Source organism: Marmota marmota, unplaced genomic scaffold (genome assembly GCF_001458135.2).
Source record: "Marmota marmota marmota unplaced genomic scaffold, marMar, whole genome shotgun sequence".
Taxonomy (NCBI): domain Eukaryota; kingdom Metazoa; phylum Chordata; class Mammalia; order Rodentia; family Sciuridae; genus Marmota; species Marmota marmota.
In genome coordinates this window covers 3630207-3647367 of record NW_026000205.1, presented here as the reverse complement: position 1 = coordinate 3647367, position 17161 = coordinate 3630207, and the positions used below count along the sequence as shown (strand labels likewise).

At 41.9% G+C, this 17161-nt stretch overlaps 1 protein-coding gene across 3 annotated transcripts in view; it reads left to right on the top strand.

Annotated features, from left to right (window-relative positions):
- The window catches only part of Arhgap35 (Rho GTPase activating protein 35), a 74064-nt gene that overhangs the window by 7934 nt on the left and 48969 nt on the right, over window positions 1–17161 (top strand). For all 3 annotated transcript variants that reach the window (XM_015496653.2, XM_015496654.2, XM_048790668.1), the window contains exon 2: window positions 8923–9067. In XM_015496653.2, the coding sequence (XP_015352139.1) occupies window positions 8923–9067 (145 nt within the window). The remainder of the gene's footprint in view (window positions 1–8922; window positions 9068–17161) is intronic.

Here is a 17161-nt window from a genome sequence, read left to right as displayed (position 1 = left end):
TCAGAGTGAGGGACGAGCTTTCATCTCTCCTAATGAAAGTGCAGACTGTAAAGCTAACTCTCCTTCTGGGTCCTTTTCCCAGAGGAACCATTCAGCAACCCACCCTCAGTGGGAGCCTTCCGCACTCAGCTGAATGAAATTGAAACTCTGTGATTGCACTTCAGCGAGGTTCGTGAATAGAGCTTTGTCTAAAGCTTTGGTGCTGCACATGGTCTCTGTCTCCCAGTACCGTGCGTTTGCAAAGACGAGATTGGGATCGGCGGCTCTTATTTTAAAGCCAAGAAATAAGCTGGGGAGCCTTGCTCCACAAATGTCCTGAATTTGATGTGTTTGACCACGATATAAAGAGAGGACGTTATTGGCTGTTTACTCTTTTATCTGATGTGTTCTTATTTTTGTGTAAAAAGAAAAAAAGACAAAAAAGAATGATAAAGAAAATCTTTCACTCACTGTAGCTGCCACATGACAAGACAACCTATTGAAAAGCTAACCAATTCAATCACGCATTGTTTGGTCTATAAGGCACCAAGTAACTAGTTTGACAGTTTGTGCCCCGTCCCCCCCCCCCCCCAGTGAATTGGCTTATTTCATTGGATTCAGTGAATTGGCTGGTTGTTGTGGCTTTGTGTGGACACAGCTCTCATTCTGTGAGGCCTAGAGCAGAGTTAAAGTTTCTAGTGTGAATAAAAACCAGCTGGAGAAGTGGACCGCTTGCTCCCCTGGGAGGGATGTTGATTTGACATACAAGTTGAATGCTGAGTTCTTTGTAACCTGCTCAGGAAAGACTCAGCGTGTGCTTCAGAAAAGGCTAGCCCTACTCAGTGAGATGGTGGTGGTTCTGCTTGGGGTTTTTTTGGTGGTACTGGGGATTGAACTGAGGGAGCTCTACCACTGAGCTTCATTTCCAGTCTTTTTTCAATTTTATTTTGGAACAGGGTCTCCCTATGTTGCCCAGGCTGGCCTTGAATTTGTAATCCTCTTGCCTCAACCTCCCAGGTGGCTGGGATTACAGGTGTGTGCCACCATGCCTGGCCATCAGAGCTGAGGTATTTGAACCCAGTCTTCTGATTTCTACTCCCATTGGGTTTTTAGAGTTGAATCCACAAGCTACTGATATTCGATGGTCGGGTGCACATATGTAGACCACTCAATCAGTCCATTCAGTTTGTTCATTCAAACAAAGGACCTTGGTTATCTATAAACAAAGTCCATTTCCCCACACTGTTCCCTAAGAATGTCATGATGCTATGTTTGTTTCTGGTATTAGAGTCTAGTTGATTAGAAAACAATAATGGCAAGGATTCCCTGAAATAGCCACTGGAACTTTGAGAAATTATTTCAAACTGGGGTCACTGGGTTCTCAGTTTATTTTAAGCTTGAAGAATTTCTGTATTGTGTTTTGGTGATAAAAATAGACTGTCTTTTAACTATCTGCCTTAGGTTTCAGCACACCTGTGCTTAAAATAAGTAAATCAATAAAATAGGCTACCCAAATCTGTTTTTCAAAGAACAGAGTATTGCTGTGCTGCTTCTCTGAGCTAACTTGTTCTCTAGACCTGGTGATGCTGAAATACCTTTGCAGCAACCCAGATAATTTCAACTTTAGTCAGAAATCACCTGTTTCCAAAAGGAAGGACTTGCACATGAATCCATCCAGTGTTCAGGAAGAGGCAAGCAGATAAAGAAGGGGCCACAGCACTGGGAAGTGCAGCATCAACGTGCATAGAATTCCAGGCAGGGCATTGAACATGTCCGGATCTTGCAGGCCCTCCTCCCTGCTTAGTCCCTCATTGCACTGGCTATGAATTGAGTGAGTCACTGAGAGCAATAGGAATGGACCAGGTTTGCCAGACTTCGTGCCTTTCTAGAGCAGAAAGCTATGATCTCTATTTGGGGTCTGTGATGGATGACTGGCCTTCCTTTTTTTCCCCATCATTCAGGAAGGCTGAATGGTAGGAAGGCCAGGACTTTATGCTCCTTCCTGTTCATTCCTGAAAATGCTCTCAACTACTAACTGCCAGCTTAAAGGAGATCAAATCTGAACATTTGTCCTTAAAGAATAGACTTCACCAGCAAGAATTAGTCTGCCCACAGGTTTTATCTTGAGCTTGGATTTATTCTGAGCCAGAAGTTGGAGGACATTTGGGGCATAAGTGAGTAATAAGAATTTCCTTTTGAAAAAGAGAGAGAGGGGCTGGGGCTCAGTGGTATCGCACTTGTCTAGTATGTGTGAGGGACTGGGACTGGGTTCGATTCTCAGCAACACTTGTAAATTAAAAAAAAAAGAAGGAGGAGGAGGTCTATCAACAACTAAAAAATTAAAATAAAAATTAAAAAAAAAAGATAATTGCTGATCAGAGATGCAGTGTTGATTATAGAATGTGAAGGAAGCTTGAGTAATATCACTTACGGAATCTTTCAGTTTTTCTAAGACTCCTGCCTTTACAGTTAGTCCAGAGTGTATCACCACCAACCTGACCATGTGTGTGACCCTCTGGCACTCTACTTCTGTTGGTTTTCCTCTTTCTCCCTTTCAGATGATACCATGCCTTTTCCACACTGTGTTCTGTATATTGTATTCTGCCTTTAAAAAAAAAAAAAAAAAGCCTGCATTCTTGGTATTAGGGAGTGAATGCAGGGGCATTTTACCACTGAGCTACATTCTCAGCCCTTTTTATTTTTTATTTTGAGGCAAGGACTTGCGAAGTATCTGAGGCTGGCCTTGAACTTACAGTCTTCCTGCCTCAGCATCCCCATGAGGAGCTGGGATGGCTGGTGTGCACCACTGTGCCTGGCTGGATTCTGTTTGTTTGTTTTTAATTTTTTTTTTTTTTTTTAGTTATAGGTGTTTTGTTGTCTTTTTTTTTTCCCTTCAGTTGTAGGTGGACACTGGATCTTTATTTATTTTTATGTGGTGCTGAAGATTGAACCCAGTGCCTCACACATGCCATGCAAGCACTTTACCTCTGAGCCACAACTCCAGCCCCTTTTTATTGTTTTGTTACCAGCATTTAAAAGGCTATGCTAAGGACAGACATGGTGATGCATGCTTGTAATCCCAGCAGCACCTGTAATTTCAGCAGCTGGGGAGGCTGAGGCAGGAGGATCACAAGTTCAAAGCCAGCCTCAGCAATTTAGCGAGACCCTAAGCAACTTAGCAAGTCCTATCTCAAAATAATAAATAAAAACAGCTGGGAATGTGGCTCAGTGGTTAAGTGCAGCTGGGTTTAATGCCTGGTAGCCTATGCTAGTTGGTACACAGCTCATATTATCTGACCCAAAAGTCTGGATAGGTGTGTAGACATGTATAAGAGTATTTATGGAGAGCAGAAGAAAATATTTGAAGCTGACAATTTGGGATCATTGAGGAGCTATGCCTGCTGTTCCCACAGAAGATAGACTATTCTTATCCAGAGAGGGTGGCTGGCTTCTCTACTGGAGCCCTGAAACTGCCTATGTTGTTGACAGTCCTCCCGGCCTTTTGGCTTTGTCACTCAGTTCTTACCTATGGATGTCCAGGTCAGTTGTTGTTGGGGCTGCATTTTTTTTTTTTTTTTTTAACCAGTCAGAGTGTAAGTTCATCAAGGGTGGGAGGCAACTTTGGTCCTGGTATGAGCTCTGCTGCCACTTCGCTATGTGAGCTTGAATAATTTATTAAAAAAGAAAAATACCAAGATTCTTATCCTCTAGGAACTTAGACCAGTAGAAAAATAGTTGTGTGTACTTAAGTGACTGTACCTTATTCAGTGCCTCTAGAATGACAGATGGAATTAACCATTTCATCTGGTTTTTAAAAAGGGGTTTTGATAAACAGTACTGTCCATGTGTGAACAAAGGCCCTTAGCCTTGTGTTAGTGAGAGCAGATCACACAAGGAGAAGAGATCTGCACTCAGGCAGTCCTCACCCGAATGTGGAAACAGGGAAGGAATATTGATCGGGTGCATTATTGGGAACTGTTTAGCATGTTTGTTGAGATCCCACTGCACATCAAGCCCTAAATCCGAATCATCTTCCATGCTCAAGGAAGCACTCCTTCTCCAGGCTCTTCCTTATTCCATGGCTGGCATTCTACCCTTTATCTTGCCCTGGTGTGTTTGGAGGGGCTGTGGGGTAGATTTACACCCCATAGGGAACAGAGGCAGGTGACAAATGCCCATAGGGAACAGAGGCAGGTGACAAATGTAGCTTCCTACTCTGCCACAGTCTTTGAGTTTTGCCTTTTTGCCCTGTTTAAAGCCAGGAGGCCACTGGCCGATTCCAATCATCTCTTCCTCCAAATGCAGCACTGGCATAAACCATTATTTATAAACTTTGACACAAGATTAGTTTCAAGACTTAGAAGTAGGGGCTGGGGATGTGGCTCAAGCGGTAGCGCGCTCGCTTGTCATGCGTGCGGCCCGGGTTTGATCCTCAGCACCACATACGAACAAAGATGTTGTGTCCGCCGAGAACTAAATAAATAAATAAATATTAAAAAAAAAAAAAAAGACTTAGAAGTAGGCTTTTAAATTTTCAAAAAATATTTTTTAATTGTCAGTGGACTTTATTTTATTTATTTATATGTGGTGCTGAGAAGTCAAGATGAAAGTGAGTCAGGCTGATCCAGCCCCCGATCTGCAGTGGCATTTCATTGTGGAGGGAGGAGCGTGGGCCTTCAGTCATCGATGACAGCACCCTGCACACTGGGCTGGAATCTCTCCCGGCCTCCCTTCTGAACTGTGCATCTCCCCTTACCTTTCAGGGTGATGGTGAGGTTGACATGACTGTGCAGGGCACCCAGTACTCATCTGGGTCACTTCCATTTTTGACCCACTTGTGTTCTACACTTTGAGGCACAGATGTGTAGATGGGTCTCAGAGGTTGGCTTCCTAGAATCTTTTTCAGTTTAACCTATTGAGTGTCCCCCAAAGAAGATGAATGTTGAGTGGTGTCACTTTATCTTCTCTAAGCACCTGCTGCTGAGAGTGCTTCCCATGACTCTTTAACGAGGGACACGTGTCTGACTGGGAGCAGGAGACTTCTGGCAGACCACTCAAGAATGGCATTTCCAGCTGAAGTGTGCCCAGTAATCCTTCAGATGCCTGAAGTGTCAGTTGCTGTATCTGCAGTTTGGCTCGGCACACCACAAACTCCTGATTTCCTTACTAGGCAGGTTTAGAATTGACAAGAACTCATTACTTAATTTTGGGACTCCCTAAAGAGTCTGCAGTTATCTTAAGGATGTATTTCACATTTGATAAACCATAGTTTGTTTAACTCTTTCTTAAAAAGGTCAGGGGTGGAAAAAATCCATGTCCTTCAGCAGAAGGAGGTTGATGCTGTTTCAGAGCTTGGTCTCCATTTCCACATGCACGAATGGAGGATTGAACTAGCTATTGGACTTTTTGAGGTGAAAGAGATCAGAGCAGCTATCTAATTTAGCCTTCTATCTCTCTTATCTCTCTCAACAAAACTCTTTGGAAGCCATTTGGACATATTTGTCATAGTGCCTCTCCATTCTTTCCTTTTCTAGCTTATAGGACTTTGGTATGGAGGATATTATTGCCATGAGAAGTTCATATGTGAGAGGATATTATTGCCATGAGAAGTTCTCCAGATACTCAAGTGTTCAGTTATCCCAAGAACTTCCACCAGAAGGCTGTACCCTGCAGTGACTGAAAGCATGGCTTTTACAGTCATACTGACTTGATGGAAAAGTTACTGGATTTCCTAGGAAAATTCAGTGGGGTTCTTAACATCCACACCCACAGATCAGTTGTGAACCTGAGTGAAGAAATGCATGTAAAAGAACTTTAGGTCTGCTGCATAAAAGTATTTAATTGACATGGAGCTGAATTTTTTAGCCAACTCTCATTAATACAACATACCTGCATCATCTTGTTTGGTCCTGAGAAGGTGAAAAAAATATGAGAAAACTTGGCTGGCTACTAGAACTGTCTAGGAGGCTTTCTGATTAGGAGGCTCTTCCTCACAGATTCCCTTTAGTTCCATTTCCCGCCCCCCCCCCCCTTTATATCAGTTTACTTGGAAGTCAGTTTTACCGAAGAACAATGCTGTTTGGTTTGGTTTTGACAGGGAAATTTGGCAGGATTAATGGAAGAACACTCTTTAAACACAGATGGTTGCCTTTGGTTATTCGTGCTCTAGAGCTAACCTTTTAAATGTTAGAGGACGTTTTTCAGTGAGAGGATTACTTGATGCATCTGGTTGAAATAATGTGTAACAACAGAAGGACTCAGTTCTTTATAAGAACTCTTGTTTATTGGATGATCACTGTGTACAAGGTGCTGAGCCACTTCCATACCTCATATCATTTAACCCTCATGACTGCCCTGTGACCAAGCCTCACTTCACAAAGGTGGATATGGCACATTATTTGACCCAGTTCATAGAACTTGTCAGAATTCTTACTCAGGTCTGTTAGACTTCAAAGCTTAAGTTTTTCATTTTCATATCTGTCTTTCTATCTATTTGCTTGCTTGCTTGTTTGTTTTGTTTGTTTGTTTGTTTGTTTGGAATGCCTTTTTGTGAGTTGCTGAGGCTGGCCTTGAACTTGTGATCTTCCAGCCTCAGCCTCCCAAGTGGCTGGGATTATTGGTGTGCACCACCAAACCCGAATCAAAGCTTAAATTCTTTTTTTAAAATCCATTCATTCATTCATTCATTCATTCATTCATTTATGGTGCTAAGGATCAAACCCAGGGCTTTTGAGCCACAACCCTAGCCCCCAAAGCTTAAATTCTTTATGTTGTGCTTTATACAAGTAGAATATGCTAGACAGTCTAGATTGGATAAATTATCTTCTATAAAGATAGATCATATATCACTAACTTTCTTTTGCTTAATTCTTCGGTAAAAATCAGAGCCTGTTTGATTTAGGCACCACATCACAATTTTTGGCCAGCAGTGCACATATCATAATGGGAAGGGCCAGACCTTGTGGCTAGTGCAGTTCTCCAGGACTCCAGTGTCCTCTATGTTGAACCACTCAGCAGAGCGTGGGAAGATGGGCTTCTCTTTGCCTTTAGTTTATTCTCTGAACTATTACCAACCAGCAGGCCAGAAATGGGCTTTTTTTTTTTTTTTTGTACTGGGGATTGAATCCAGGGACATTTTTACCACTGAGCTATGTCCCCAGCCCATTTTCTTTTTTATTTTGAGTCAGGGTCTCACTAAGTTGCTGAGACTGGCTTGAACTTGCAATCCTCCTGCCGTGGCCGCTGAGTCACTGGGATTGTAGTGTGCACCATCACGCCTGGTGTGTTCTCCTCTTTGCTACTCGTTTGCACAGGATATTCTCAAAGAATCTCAGACTAAGTTGGGCATGGTAATGCACGCCTGTAATCCAAGATACTCAGGAAACCGAGGCAGAAGGATTGCAAATTGCCTGTCTCAAATTTTTTAAAACTTGGGTTAGGAATGTGGCTTAGTGGAGAGTACTTCCCTAGCATACATGAGTCCCTGGGTTTGATGCCCAACACTGGGGAAAAATAATTTTTAAAATTAAATTTAAAAAAATATCCACCTTATACTCAGTGGTAAAGCACCTCTGGGTTTAATGCCCAGTACTTGGCAGGGGCCAGTGGTGATGGGGAAGAATCTCAGACTAAACAGGAAGTGACTTGTTCCCTTATAAAGGGTACTAAAAGGAATGAGAATGGGCAGGAGAAGGAAAAGGAAAGGTCAGCCGATGACCTGGCAGTTAGTTGTCTCCTCCAGGGGGTTTTATGTAAAATCCCCAACTAGGTTTATAGCCTGTGTACATTTCTAAGTAAATCTGCCCTTCTGTATTGATCTCATAAACTTGGAAATGAAACCAAATTGCTGAAGACACACCTGGATGTGTTTATCTTGATCCTATTTGGTTACTCTCCTCTTTTTAGTAGATATTTTAACAATAGGTCAAGTACATTTCTATGGCTTTAGGAAAGTTACCATTTGTGTATAGCAGGGTCCCATCCTCATGTGAGCTTTAAAATGAAAGGGTTGAATAATTTTTGGAGCAGAATATTTCAGTATTAACTTGAACAAATCTTTCTGGGTTTGAGTCCCAAGCACTGCCACTTACTCTTTATGTTATTTAGACACCTGAAACATTTCCTTTGTAAAACAGAATCTTGTGAAGTTTAAAAATAAAATTTGGAACTTGGGTGGTACATAGTAAGTTCTCAAATAGTTGGTGTTGCTGCTGCTACTGTTACTACTTCATAAGGAAGATGACTTTGGGAAAGAACAGACAAAAAAAAACACGACAAAATAAAGTAATTCTATTAGTTGGCTTTACCATTTTCTTATGTGGAAACCACTGGGAATTCACCCTAATCTAAAGTATTAGTGTGCATTTTGTCCTTTTGTCTTCATTTTTTTTTTTTTTTTTTTTGGGTACTTGGTACTCAGAGGATAGGATATTTGACCAGGATATTCTCAAAGAATATTATTTTGGGGTGTAATTCTCAAAGAATTCTTATTTGGGGGTGTAAGCCCTAGCAGAGTGTACGCTATCCTTTTCTGAAAAGAAGAAATTATTAGTTCTCTGATCTAGCTTTTATCTTTTGAAGGTTTTAGCCATCTCTGAGTACATAACAACTTTATCCATGTGGACTATTTGGAAAACTTCCTGTTTACTCCAGTGCATCCCTGATAAAGGATGTGGATAGTCATCTTTTGTTATTTTATTAAATAAACTTGGCCTGCTTCTTATAAACATCTTTGTTCTAATAAAGTGGTCTCAACACTCAAGGTGTGATTATATGGCAACTTTCTGGCACCTTGTCTGGTATTAGTGAGGTGAGCAAGTGGGTCTTTTTATCTTACTTGCAATCTTTCCATCAGTTTCTACCCCACTGTGCATTCCTCTCTAGAAGCCTTACTGATATATGACAATACTCACTTTATTTTTGTGCTTCCTTTTTCTTTGACAGAAACCAAAGCCCAAATCTCGACCGTCCATCACAAAGGCAACCTGGGAGAGTAACTATTTTGGGGTGCCCTTAACAACTGTCGTAACTCCAGAGAAGCCGATCCCCATTTTTATTGAAAGGTGCATTGAGTACATTGAAGCTACAGGTGAGTCTGACCTTGCAGCATACAAGACCTTTCACTGTCTATAGGAAATTTTCTGAGAGCTGGGCCTTCTGGAGTTTCTGGAAGCTGTGATAAAATTTTGTGTGAAATGCTTCAGGAGAAAGAGCCCAGCATTCTGACAGCTGTCAGACTGTGGGTCTTCCGTTTTCATGCAGCTGCGAAGCTGTTGTGTGCTCAGTGTTTGGCAGCTGTTTTGTCTTCAGGACTGCAATGTGATGGGGTAGGTCTCTCCTCTGGCCAACTTTGCACCCAACCAGAGTATATAGCACTGCTGTCACTTGCCTGCCTGTGTCCCCTGTAGATCTGAAAGCTCCTTCAGGGCAAGGAAAGGGTCATATTTATCATCATATTCTCCGTGTTATACTGGACACATCATACATTTGGTTCATGCATCATTGTAAATATTACAACCTTTGGCATTGTTGAATAAGTATCTGAAAATCGTGTATCAATAGAAGAAAACAGAATGCTTGGATAACTTGTGCTCATGCTGCTGAATTTCAGCCACATTGACAACTTGGAGTTATCACAAATGCAGACTGTCTTAAAATTTTCTTCAATGTCCTTGAAATGATTAGATTTTACTTGTGTTAAAACAATTTGTTTAGAGCGCCCATGTCTCTTTGACCTCGATTTTTCACACCACTTGTTCCCTGATTTTCTGCTGGCTCCTTTTGCTGGTGTGGGTTCCTGAGCATCAATATTTGAGCTTTAGTGGTGGCACATGCTTATAATACCAGTGACTTAGGAGGCTGAGGCAGGAGGATTGCAAGTTCAAAGCCAGCCTCAGCAACTTGTAAGGCCCTGTCTTAAAATAAAAGATGAAAAGGGCTGGGATGTGGCTCAGTGGTTAAGTAATCCTAGGTTCAAAAGTTTAAACTCAAAAAATACAAGTTTATATTAATTTGAAATGGGTAAGTACTTTTCTTTCAATGTTCTTTCTAATGCCAGTGTTTTCTGTAATGATATAAAGTACCATGTGGTATAGATAGCCCACCAGCCTCTGCCAATCTCTTCAGCAGCAACCTGTGAAGCTGAAGTGACAGTGTTAATATATGCTTAGGAAGTGCTAAATCAGGGAAGATAGTTTTCAAGTTGAAGTTCACCAAAGACTTTGTGGTTGTTTCCTGGATTTTCTATGTGACAGGCACCTAGGGTTGATAAGCATGCTAGGTTAACAAGCAGATCTGTGGCCTTGCTTAGTCCATTCTGTACCGAAAACCTTCTCAGTGTCCATCCCTTGACGCTGGTTTCATATCAGTTTTTTCCTGGCACCTTCCACTCAGACAAGGAGAAAATCTTCAGAAAGCAAATTTGAGTGGTTGAAGGCACTCCTGTTGAGCTGCACTTCAGAGATTGATAACTGTACAGATTGTAAGTTATAACTCCCAACTTGACTAAATGTTAATTTGATCACATTTGCTATGTCATCCTTTCTGTGTATCTCTTTTTTTTTTTTTTTATGGTTCTCTCTATAAAATGTTTGAAAGTCACAGATATGATGCACCTTGTTTTCTAAATACTTGAGTGATCATTCCTGAAAATATTCTCTTATACAATTACCAAGCAATTATCAAAATTAGGAAGTTAATTCAGTACTAATCTTGTTTGTGATCTTTAGATATTTTCATTTCATTAGTAATGTCTTTCATAGCAGCATACAAAAATTATTTTGCTTTAAGACCTAATCCTGACCCTCATGTTACATGTAGTTTTTAAATCTCTTTAGTCTCTGATCTGGAGCAGTTTGTTCATTTTAAAGAATTCTGGTCAATTTTTTTGGTATATGTCCTTCAACTTGGCTTTTGTTTTCTTTCCTTTGGGTGTTTTCTCATGATTAAATTTGGTTTTGTGCTTTGGGCAGGAACAGCAGGTAGCAGTGCTGGGTCCTTCTCAGTGCATCACATCAGGAGGTATGTGATGTTGTTTTTCCTATCCCTGAAGCTGTTCACTTTGATCAGTTGAGGAAGGTGGTGTCTGCCAGGCTGCTATACTGGATAGCTGCTCATTTCCCCTTTGACCCAAAGAGTAATTAGTAGGGAGCTGCTTAGAGACTGTATAAGTAGTAGGTCTCTCCTAATACTTTCACCCACTAGTTTGATTTGCTCTTTTTTGAGGGGACAGGAGGTGCTGGGAATGGATCCCAGGGCCTCCCACATGCTAGGCAAGCACTCTGCTACTAAGCTACACCCCCAGCCCTGACCCACTATTTTGAGCATCCAGCCATGACTTGCCTGGTACAGTGATCGCTAGAGTTTTCTAAATTCCTGCATTGATTAGTAGTATTCTGTCAAGAGCTCATACTTCTCACTGGGAGCCTCTGAGCCTCCTTAAGTAGCTTGTGGCAGTGGCATAGGGTGCTGTGCTCCCCACTTGCCCTCTAGCTGAGTGTACTGGTGGGTTGACCTGCCTTGCCTGTCCTGCTTCTCCAACTTTCAACTCAGCATGATTAGATCTGTGCATCCTCTGATGAGGTGACACCTCTCCCTGCTATTCTAGTTGTGAATCCTTTTAGCTCTAAAGACCTGTTCACCCTGCCCTCCCCCTCCTCCAGCCACCCACCAAGCTATTCCTCTTAAAGCCCAACTAGGCTGGGTGTGGTGGTACAGCAACTTAGGAGGCTAAGGCAGGGGGATTGTAAGTTTAAGGCCAGCCTCAGCAACTTATTGAGGCTCTAAGCAACGTAGTGTCTCAAAATAAAAAAGGACTGGGGATGTGGCTTAGTGGTTAAGTGACCCTTGGTTCAATCCCCGGTACAAAAAAAAAGCCCAGCTGGATTGTTTCACTGCCCCAGAATGCTAGGAGCATCAAGGTCATCTCAGATTCATCTGATCAAGCCCCAAGTATGTCACATTTACTTTTCATCTCTTGACTTTTCCCCTCTACTTTATTTCTGCTGTCCTATCATTATTCCCTCAGTCCATTCTCTTCTGGAAAACTGCTTCATGTTCCCTGGTTGTCTGCCAGGTGCATATGCTCCTGACCCCTCCAGCCCACTCCATAACTATTATGCCTGCATTTTACATGAGACATTGTTTTGTGGTCATATTCCTCAGATGTTAAATACTTTGTGAAAACATATTCTCCTCCACTTGAACCCAGAGGCACTCTGCCAGTCCTTCTTATTTTTTTTATGTTGAGACAGGGTCTTGCAGTTGCCCAGGCTGTCCTTGAACTTGCCAACCTCCTGCCTTAGCCTCCCAAGTAACTAGAAGTACATGTGTGTACCACTGCTCCCAGGCAAGCATGATTTTTTTTTAAAAATATTTTTTAGTTATAGATGGTACAATATCTTTGTTTATTCATTTTTTATGTGGTGCTGAGGATCAAACCCAGTGCCTCACAGTGAACCCAGTGCCACTGAGCCACAGCCACAGCCACAGCCCAAACATGACTTTTTTGAACAAAATTATTTACTGTAATTGGCAAACAAAAATTAAATATGTTCATCTCCTACAGCTTCTTTGAAAATATGGAAAACCTGACTGCCTTGTGCATTGCTGTGTAAGGTTGCATAAGTGACCACAGCACAAGGACTGGGGTGTAACTAAGTGGTAGAGTGCTTGCCTAGCACGCAGGAGGCCTTGGGTTCCATTGCCATTACTGCCCCAACAAGAATGACAATTGCACAGATTGTTTAACCATGTAGCATTTTCTCCTGATGTGCTTAAAATTAAGAAGCAGAATAGCTAAGAGGCCTTTTGAAGTAGTAACAGTGTCCGATTTACAGTCCAGCTGGGTTAGAATCTTTGCTCTGTCATCTGTTCATCTGTGGAACAAGGTGACAACAGGCCTTGCATCTTAGCGGGCCATGAGGGCTTGGAGAGACCCATACACAGGACACATGTCATGGTACTTGGTCCACAGAAGTGCTCTTAGAGAGCTGGTTATCACTGTTAGCTTCACCAGCTGTATTCTTGGTCTCCCTTCCCTTCATTTGAACATCTGACATTACCTTTAAGTGTGAACACTCATAACTGTTTTCTTTTTCCCCAAACTTTTCAATTCAAGGTAGCTCCTACTAAAAAGTTGTTAAGAGTTGTACAAGGATCATCTGGTATTCAGGTGGTTAACATTTCTCCACGTCTGTCCTTTTCTCCCTCTAATTTTTATTGTTGTTAAACCTTTAAGGGCTGGAGTTGTGGCTCAGCAGTAGAGCGCTCATCTAGCACGTGCAAGGCCCTGGGTTCAATCCTCAGCACCACGTGAAAATAAAATGTATTGTGTCCAACTACAATTAAAATAAAAAACCTTAAAGCAAAATGCAGATGCCATGTCACCTCACTATCAAAATCCTCAGCATGTGTCCCTAAGCTTAAAAGACCCTCCTCTCTAACATTATCACTTAAAAAAAATTTTTTTAAGTTTGTTGATAGACTCTTATAAGAATCGAACCCAGTGCATCATGCATGCTAGGCAAGCTGAGCCATAACCCCAGCCCTAACATTAACACTTTTAAGATTGTTATCCCTGGACTTGGGGTGTGGCTGAGTGGTCAAGAACTTGCCTAGTATACACAATGCCCTGGTTCTATCCATAGCACTCCCCCCCCTCCCAAAAAAAAGTGTGTACTCACATATATATGTGTTTGTGTGTATGTGTGAATACGCCTTGATTTAGTAGTTCATTGCATATATGTAATCCATGCTTAAATTTGCTCATTTGACTTAAATCTGTCTGGCATGGCCAAGTTGTTCATTTCAGGATCTAATCAATATTCATAATGTATCTTGTGTCCTTTCAGTCTAGAATAGTCCTCTCTGCCTTAAAAATATATATATATATGAATGATTGTGGCTCAGTGGCAGAGGACTTGCCTTGCACGTGTGAGGCACTGGGTTCGATCCTCGGCACCACAAAATAAATAAATAAATAAAGGTATTGTGTCCATCTAAAACTTAAAAAAAAAATCTTTTTTTTTTTTTTTTTAAATTATGAAGACCTTTTCTGAAGAGTCTAGACAAGTTGTCTTGTAGAGTATGATCTTCCTTTATTGTAGTGTGTTGTCTGAATCTGTCTATCATCCTCAGACCCCTCTAACACCACCCATGGCTACCTCAGAATGTGCCCCAGTTGACCCCCAAGGTACAGTGGACACAGGGCTACTGTCTTCCTCTCCGGACAGGATGCCTGTGTGATTTGGGCACAGGGGACTCTGTAGATGGTGTTTGACGATTTAATGAATTGTGTGCTGGTGCTTTCCTCAGTGCTAACTGACTTATACCTGACTTATACTTGACTTTTCTTAGGGAAAGCAGACCTCTTGTTCATCTTTCCCCTCTCACTGCTGGTAGAATTGCCATCTGACTGCACAGTTTCACATTGAGAGTTCAGGCAGGCACGTCTGCCCAATTGGAGATGATATTCCCAGTGAACCTTTTTATCAGGCCTTGTCCAAGCAGTCCAGAGTCAGAAGTTATCATGTCCCTGTTTTTGTGTCTGTCTCCTACACCTTGGCACTTGAACGCTTGTCCTGGCAAATATAGCATTGCATCAGCCTTTTTGAGGGCAGGAGTAGGAGATTACACTCCTACCGTTAGCAGTGGGAAGAACACTGAAACCTCAGGGCCTCAGATGTTGCCATCCACCTCTCAGCACAGCCAGTGGAAGTATAGGAAACTGGAGAAAGAAGTCTCACAGTGGAGAGGAAGGTGGCTTAACCATTTACAAATTAGGATGACTTGAGCCATACCATCACCTTATAAACATTAGTTTCTGATTGTACAGGTTTTTAATTTTTTTTATTAGTTACACATGACAGAACAATGATCTTGACAATTCATACATTTGAATCAAATGGGGTATAATTTCTTATTCTGATTGTACAGGTTTTTACATTTTTTTATTAGTTCACATGACAGTACAATGATCTTGACAATTCATACATTTGACAAACATTAGTTTCTAATTACAAGACTAATATACTCATTATAAAGCAAATTAACCATTATAGGTATGTATAACAGAAAGTGAGCATGGCTTAAAATTCCAGTCTCCAGATGTGATCTCCATTAATAATTGGATTATGCTTTCAGGCATTACTAGTCCTCCAGAAGGTTTGAAAGGATGAGATAATGTCCATACCATTCTGTAGTTTGTTGTTTGTTTATCTGTTTTTAGGCAGGGTCTCACTAAGTTGCCCATGCTGGCCTTAAACTTGAGATCTTCCTGCCTCAGCCTCCCTGGTCTCCGGGATTACAGGCATATGCCCAGCTGTTTGTTTTAACTTAATATTATATACCTTGAACAGCATCTTCTTAACTCTATCTCCAGGTAAACTGAGTTGTAGATTGGGAGGGAAGGGACGCAGGCAGGTATGGGTATCAAACCCAAGCACATGCTCTATCACTGAGCCACACTCTGAACCCTGTGCTGTGTTTTGATTAAAGAAGGCAGCAGGAGTTAGTATCAGAAGGAAGTCTTGGGAGTGTAGGGAAAGAAGCTTTGTTTGCAGAGGGGGTATGTAGCAGATTCCTGCAACTTCCATGCCCCTCCCACTCACACTAAAAGGAAAGCACAAGAAAAAAGATCTTGGCTTTCTCATTTTAAAATATGCCGCTCCTGCTGGGTATGGTAATGCACACCCATAGTCCCAGCAACTTGGGAGGCCAAGGCAGGAGAATTCAGCAACTTAGGGAGACCCTATCTCAAAATAAAAAGGGATAGGGATGGGATATAGCTCAGTGGTTTAACACCAATCCCCAGTACTGAAGAAAATTTTCTCTCTCTCTCTCTCTTTTTTTTTTTTTTGCCACTCCTGGTATTTTTAACCCAGGGCCTAGTTGAGGCTCTTCCCCTTTACTTTTTTCCTTCTCAAGTTAGTTCATAACATTGTGGGTATAGATTGGTTCTGGCTTGCACCTGTCTTTTTCCTTGAGCTTTGTGACAAATTCATTTGCCCCTGTTTCATATTTCCTGAAATAGGAATATGTTTGAGCAATCTCCACTAGGTAGAATAGCTTTCAGATTGATCTGCAGATGGTTTTAGGCCAGCCCAGGTCTGGGGACAGCCTCTGTGCTTGCTGTGCTAATAGGATATAGAGTATTAGATTTTCACTCTCTCAGCTCCGGTTACATGGAAAGGTTAGAAGAGGGCATGTCACTACCACAGCTGCTCCAGGACCTCCATGAGAGCAGTGTCAGGGTAGGGGAAGGCTGGGAGTAAGAAGACTTTTTATTTTTCTCTCTCAGAAAAAAATCTTTTTTCCCTTTTCTTTCCATTTCCATCTATATGGGAAAATTGGTTGAAGCCATAGAATCGTTGAGTCCTTTTAGAGAAGTATGACTTCTAAGTAACAGAACATTGGCCAAGCTAATGTGAGCTCTCTGATGCGTGTCAGGAAGTAGGAATATTGGGTTCTATGCAGTCCGTTTCACTGGCTTGTGGTGAAGGGTTACTTCTAGAGCCTGTTCACCATTCTCCTGAGAACACTTGCTCAGGATAAAGTTCACTGACTTTACACCTTCTGGTGGCCACCCACTAAGGTCTTAAAGCCTAGGCCTCAGCCAGGTGCAGTGGCACACACCTTTACATAATCCTAGCTACTAGGGAGACTGAGGCAGGAGGATCACGAGTTCAAGGTCAGTCTTGGCAACCTAGACCCTGTCTCAAAATAAACAGGGCTGGGGATATGGCTTAGTGGTAGAGCATCCCTAGGTTCAATTTCCAGTACCACAAAATAAATCCATAAAGCTGAGGTATAGAATTAAATTTGAGTCAAGGTTTCCTGCAGCTCAGAAATCCCCTGAGGGAGTCTGCAATTGTTCCACTGCACAAGTCTCAGCATCCTGGAGGCCGAGCACTTGGTGCTCTGATTGTCCTGGCCTTGTTACACTTGACCTTACACCTTAGCTTCTCCTCAGCCTCACTTTGTAGCCTTTTAAAAATCGCATTGTCTAGGCTTGGTTTCTTTGAATGATGTGGGAGACCAAACCTCTTCCTGACACTTTGAATAACTTTTTATCTTTTTTCTTTGGGACTGGTCGACAGTGACAAAAATGATTTCTTGTGCAGCTAGTCCTTTCTTAGTTTCTTTACTTACTGAGAGACAACCATTACCTACCCTTCTAGTGAGT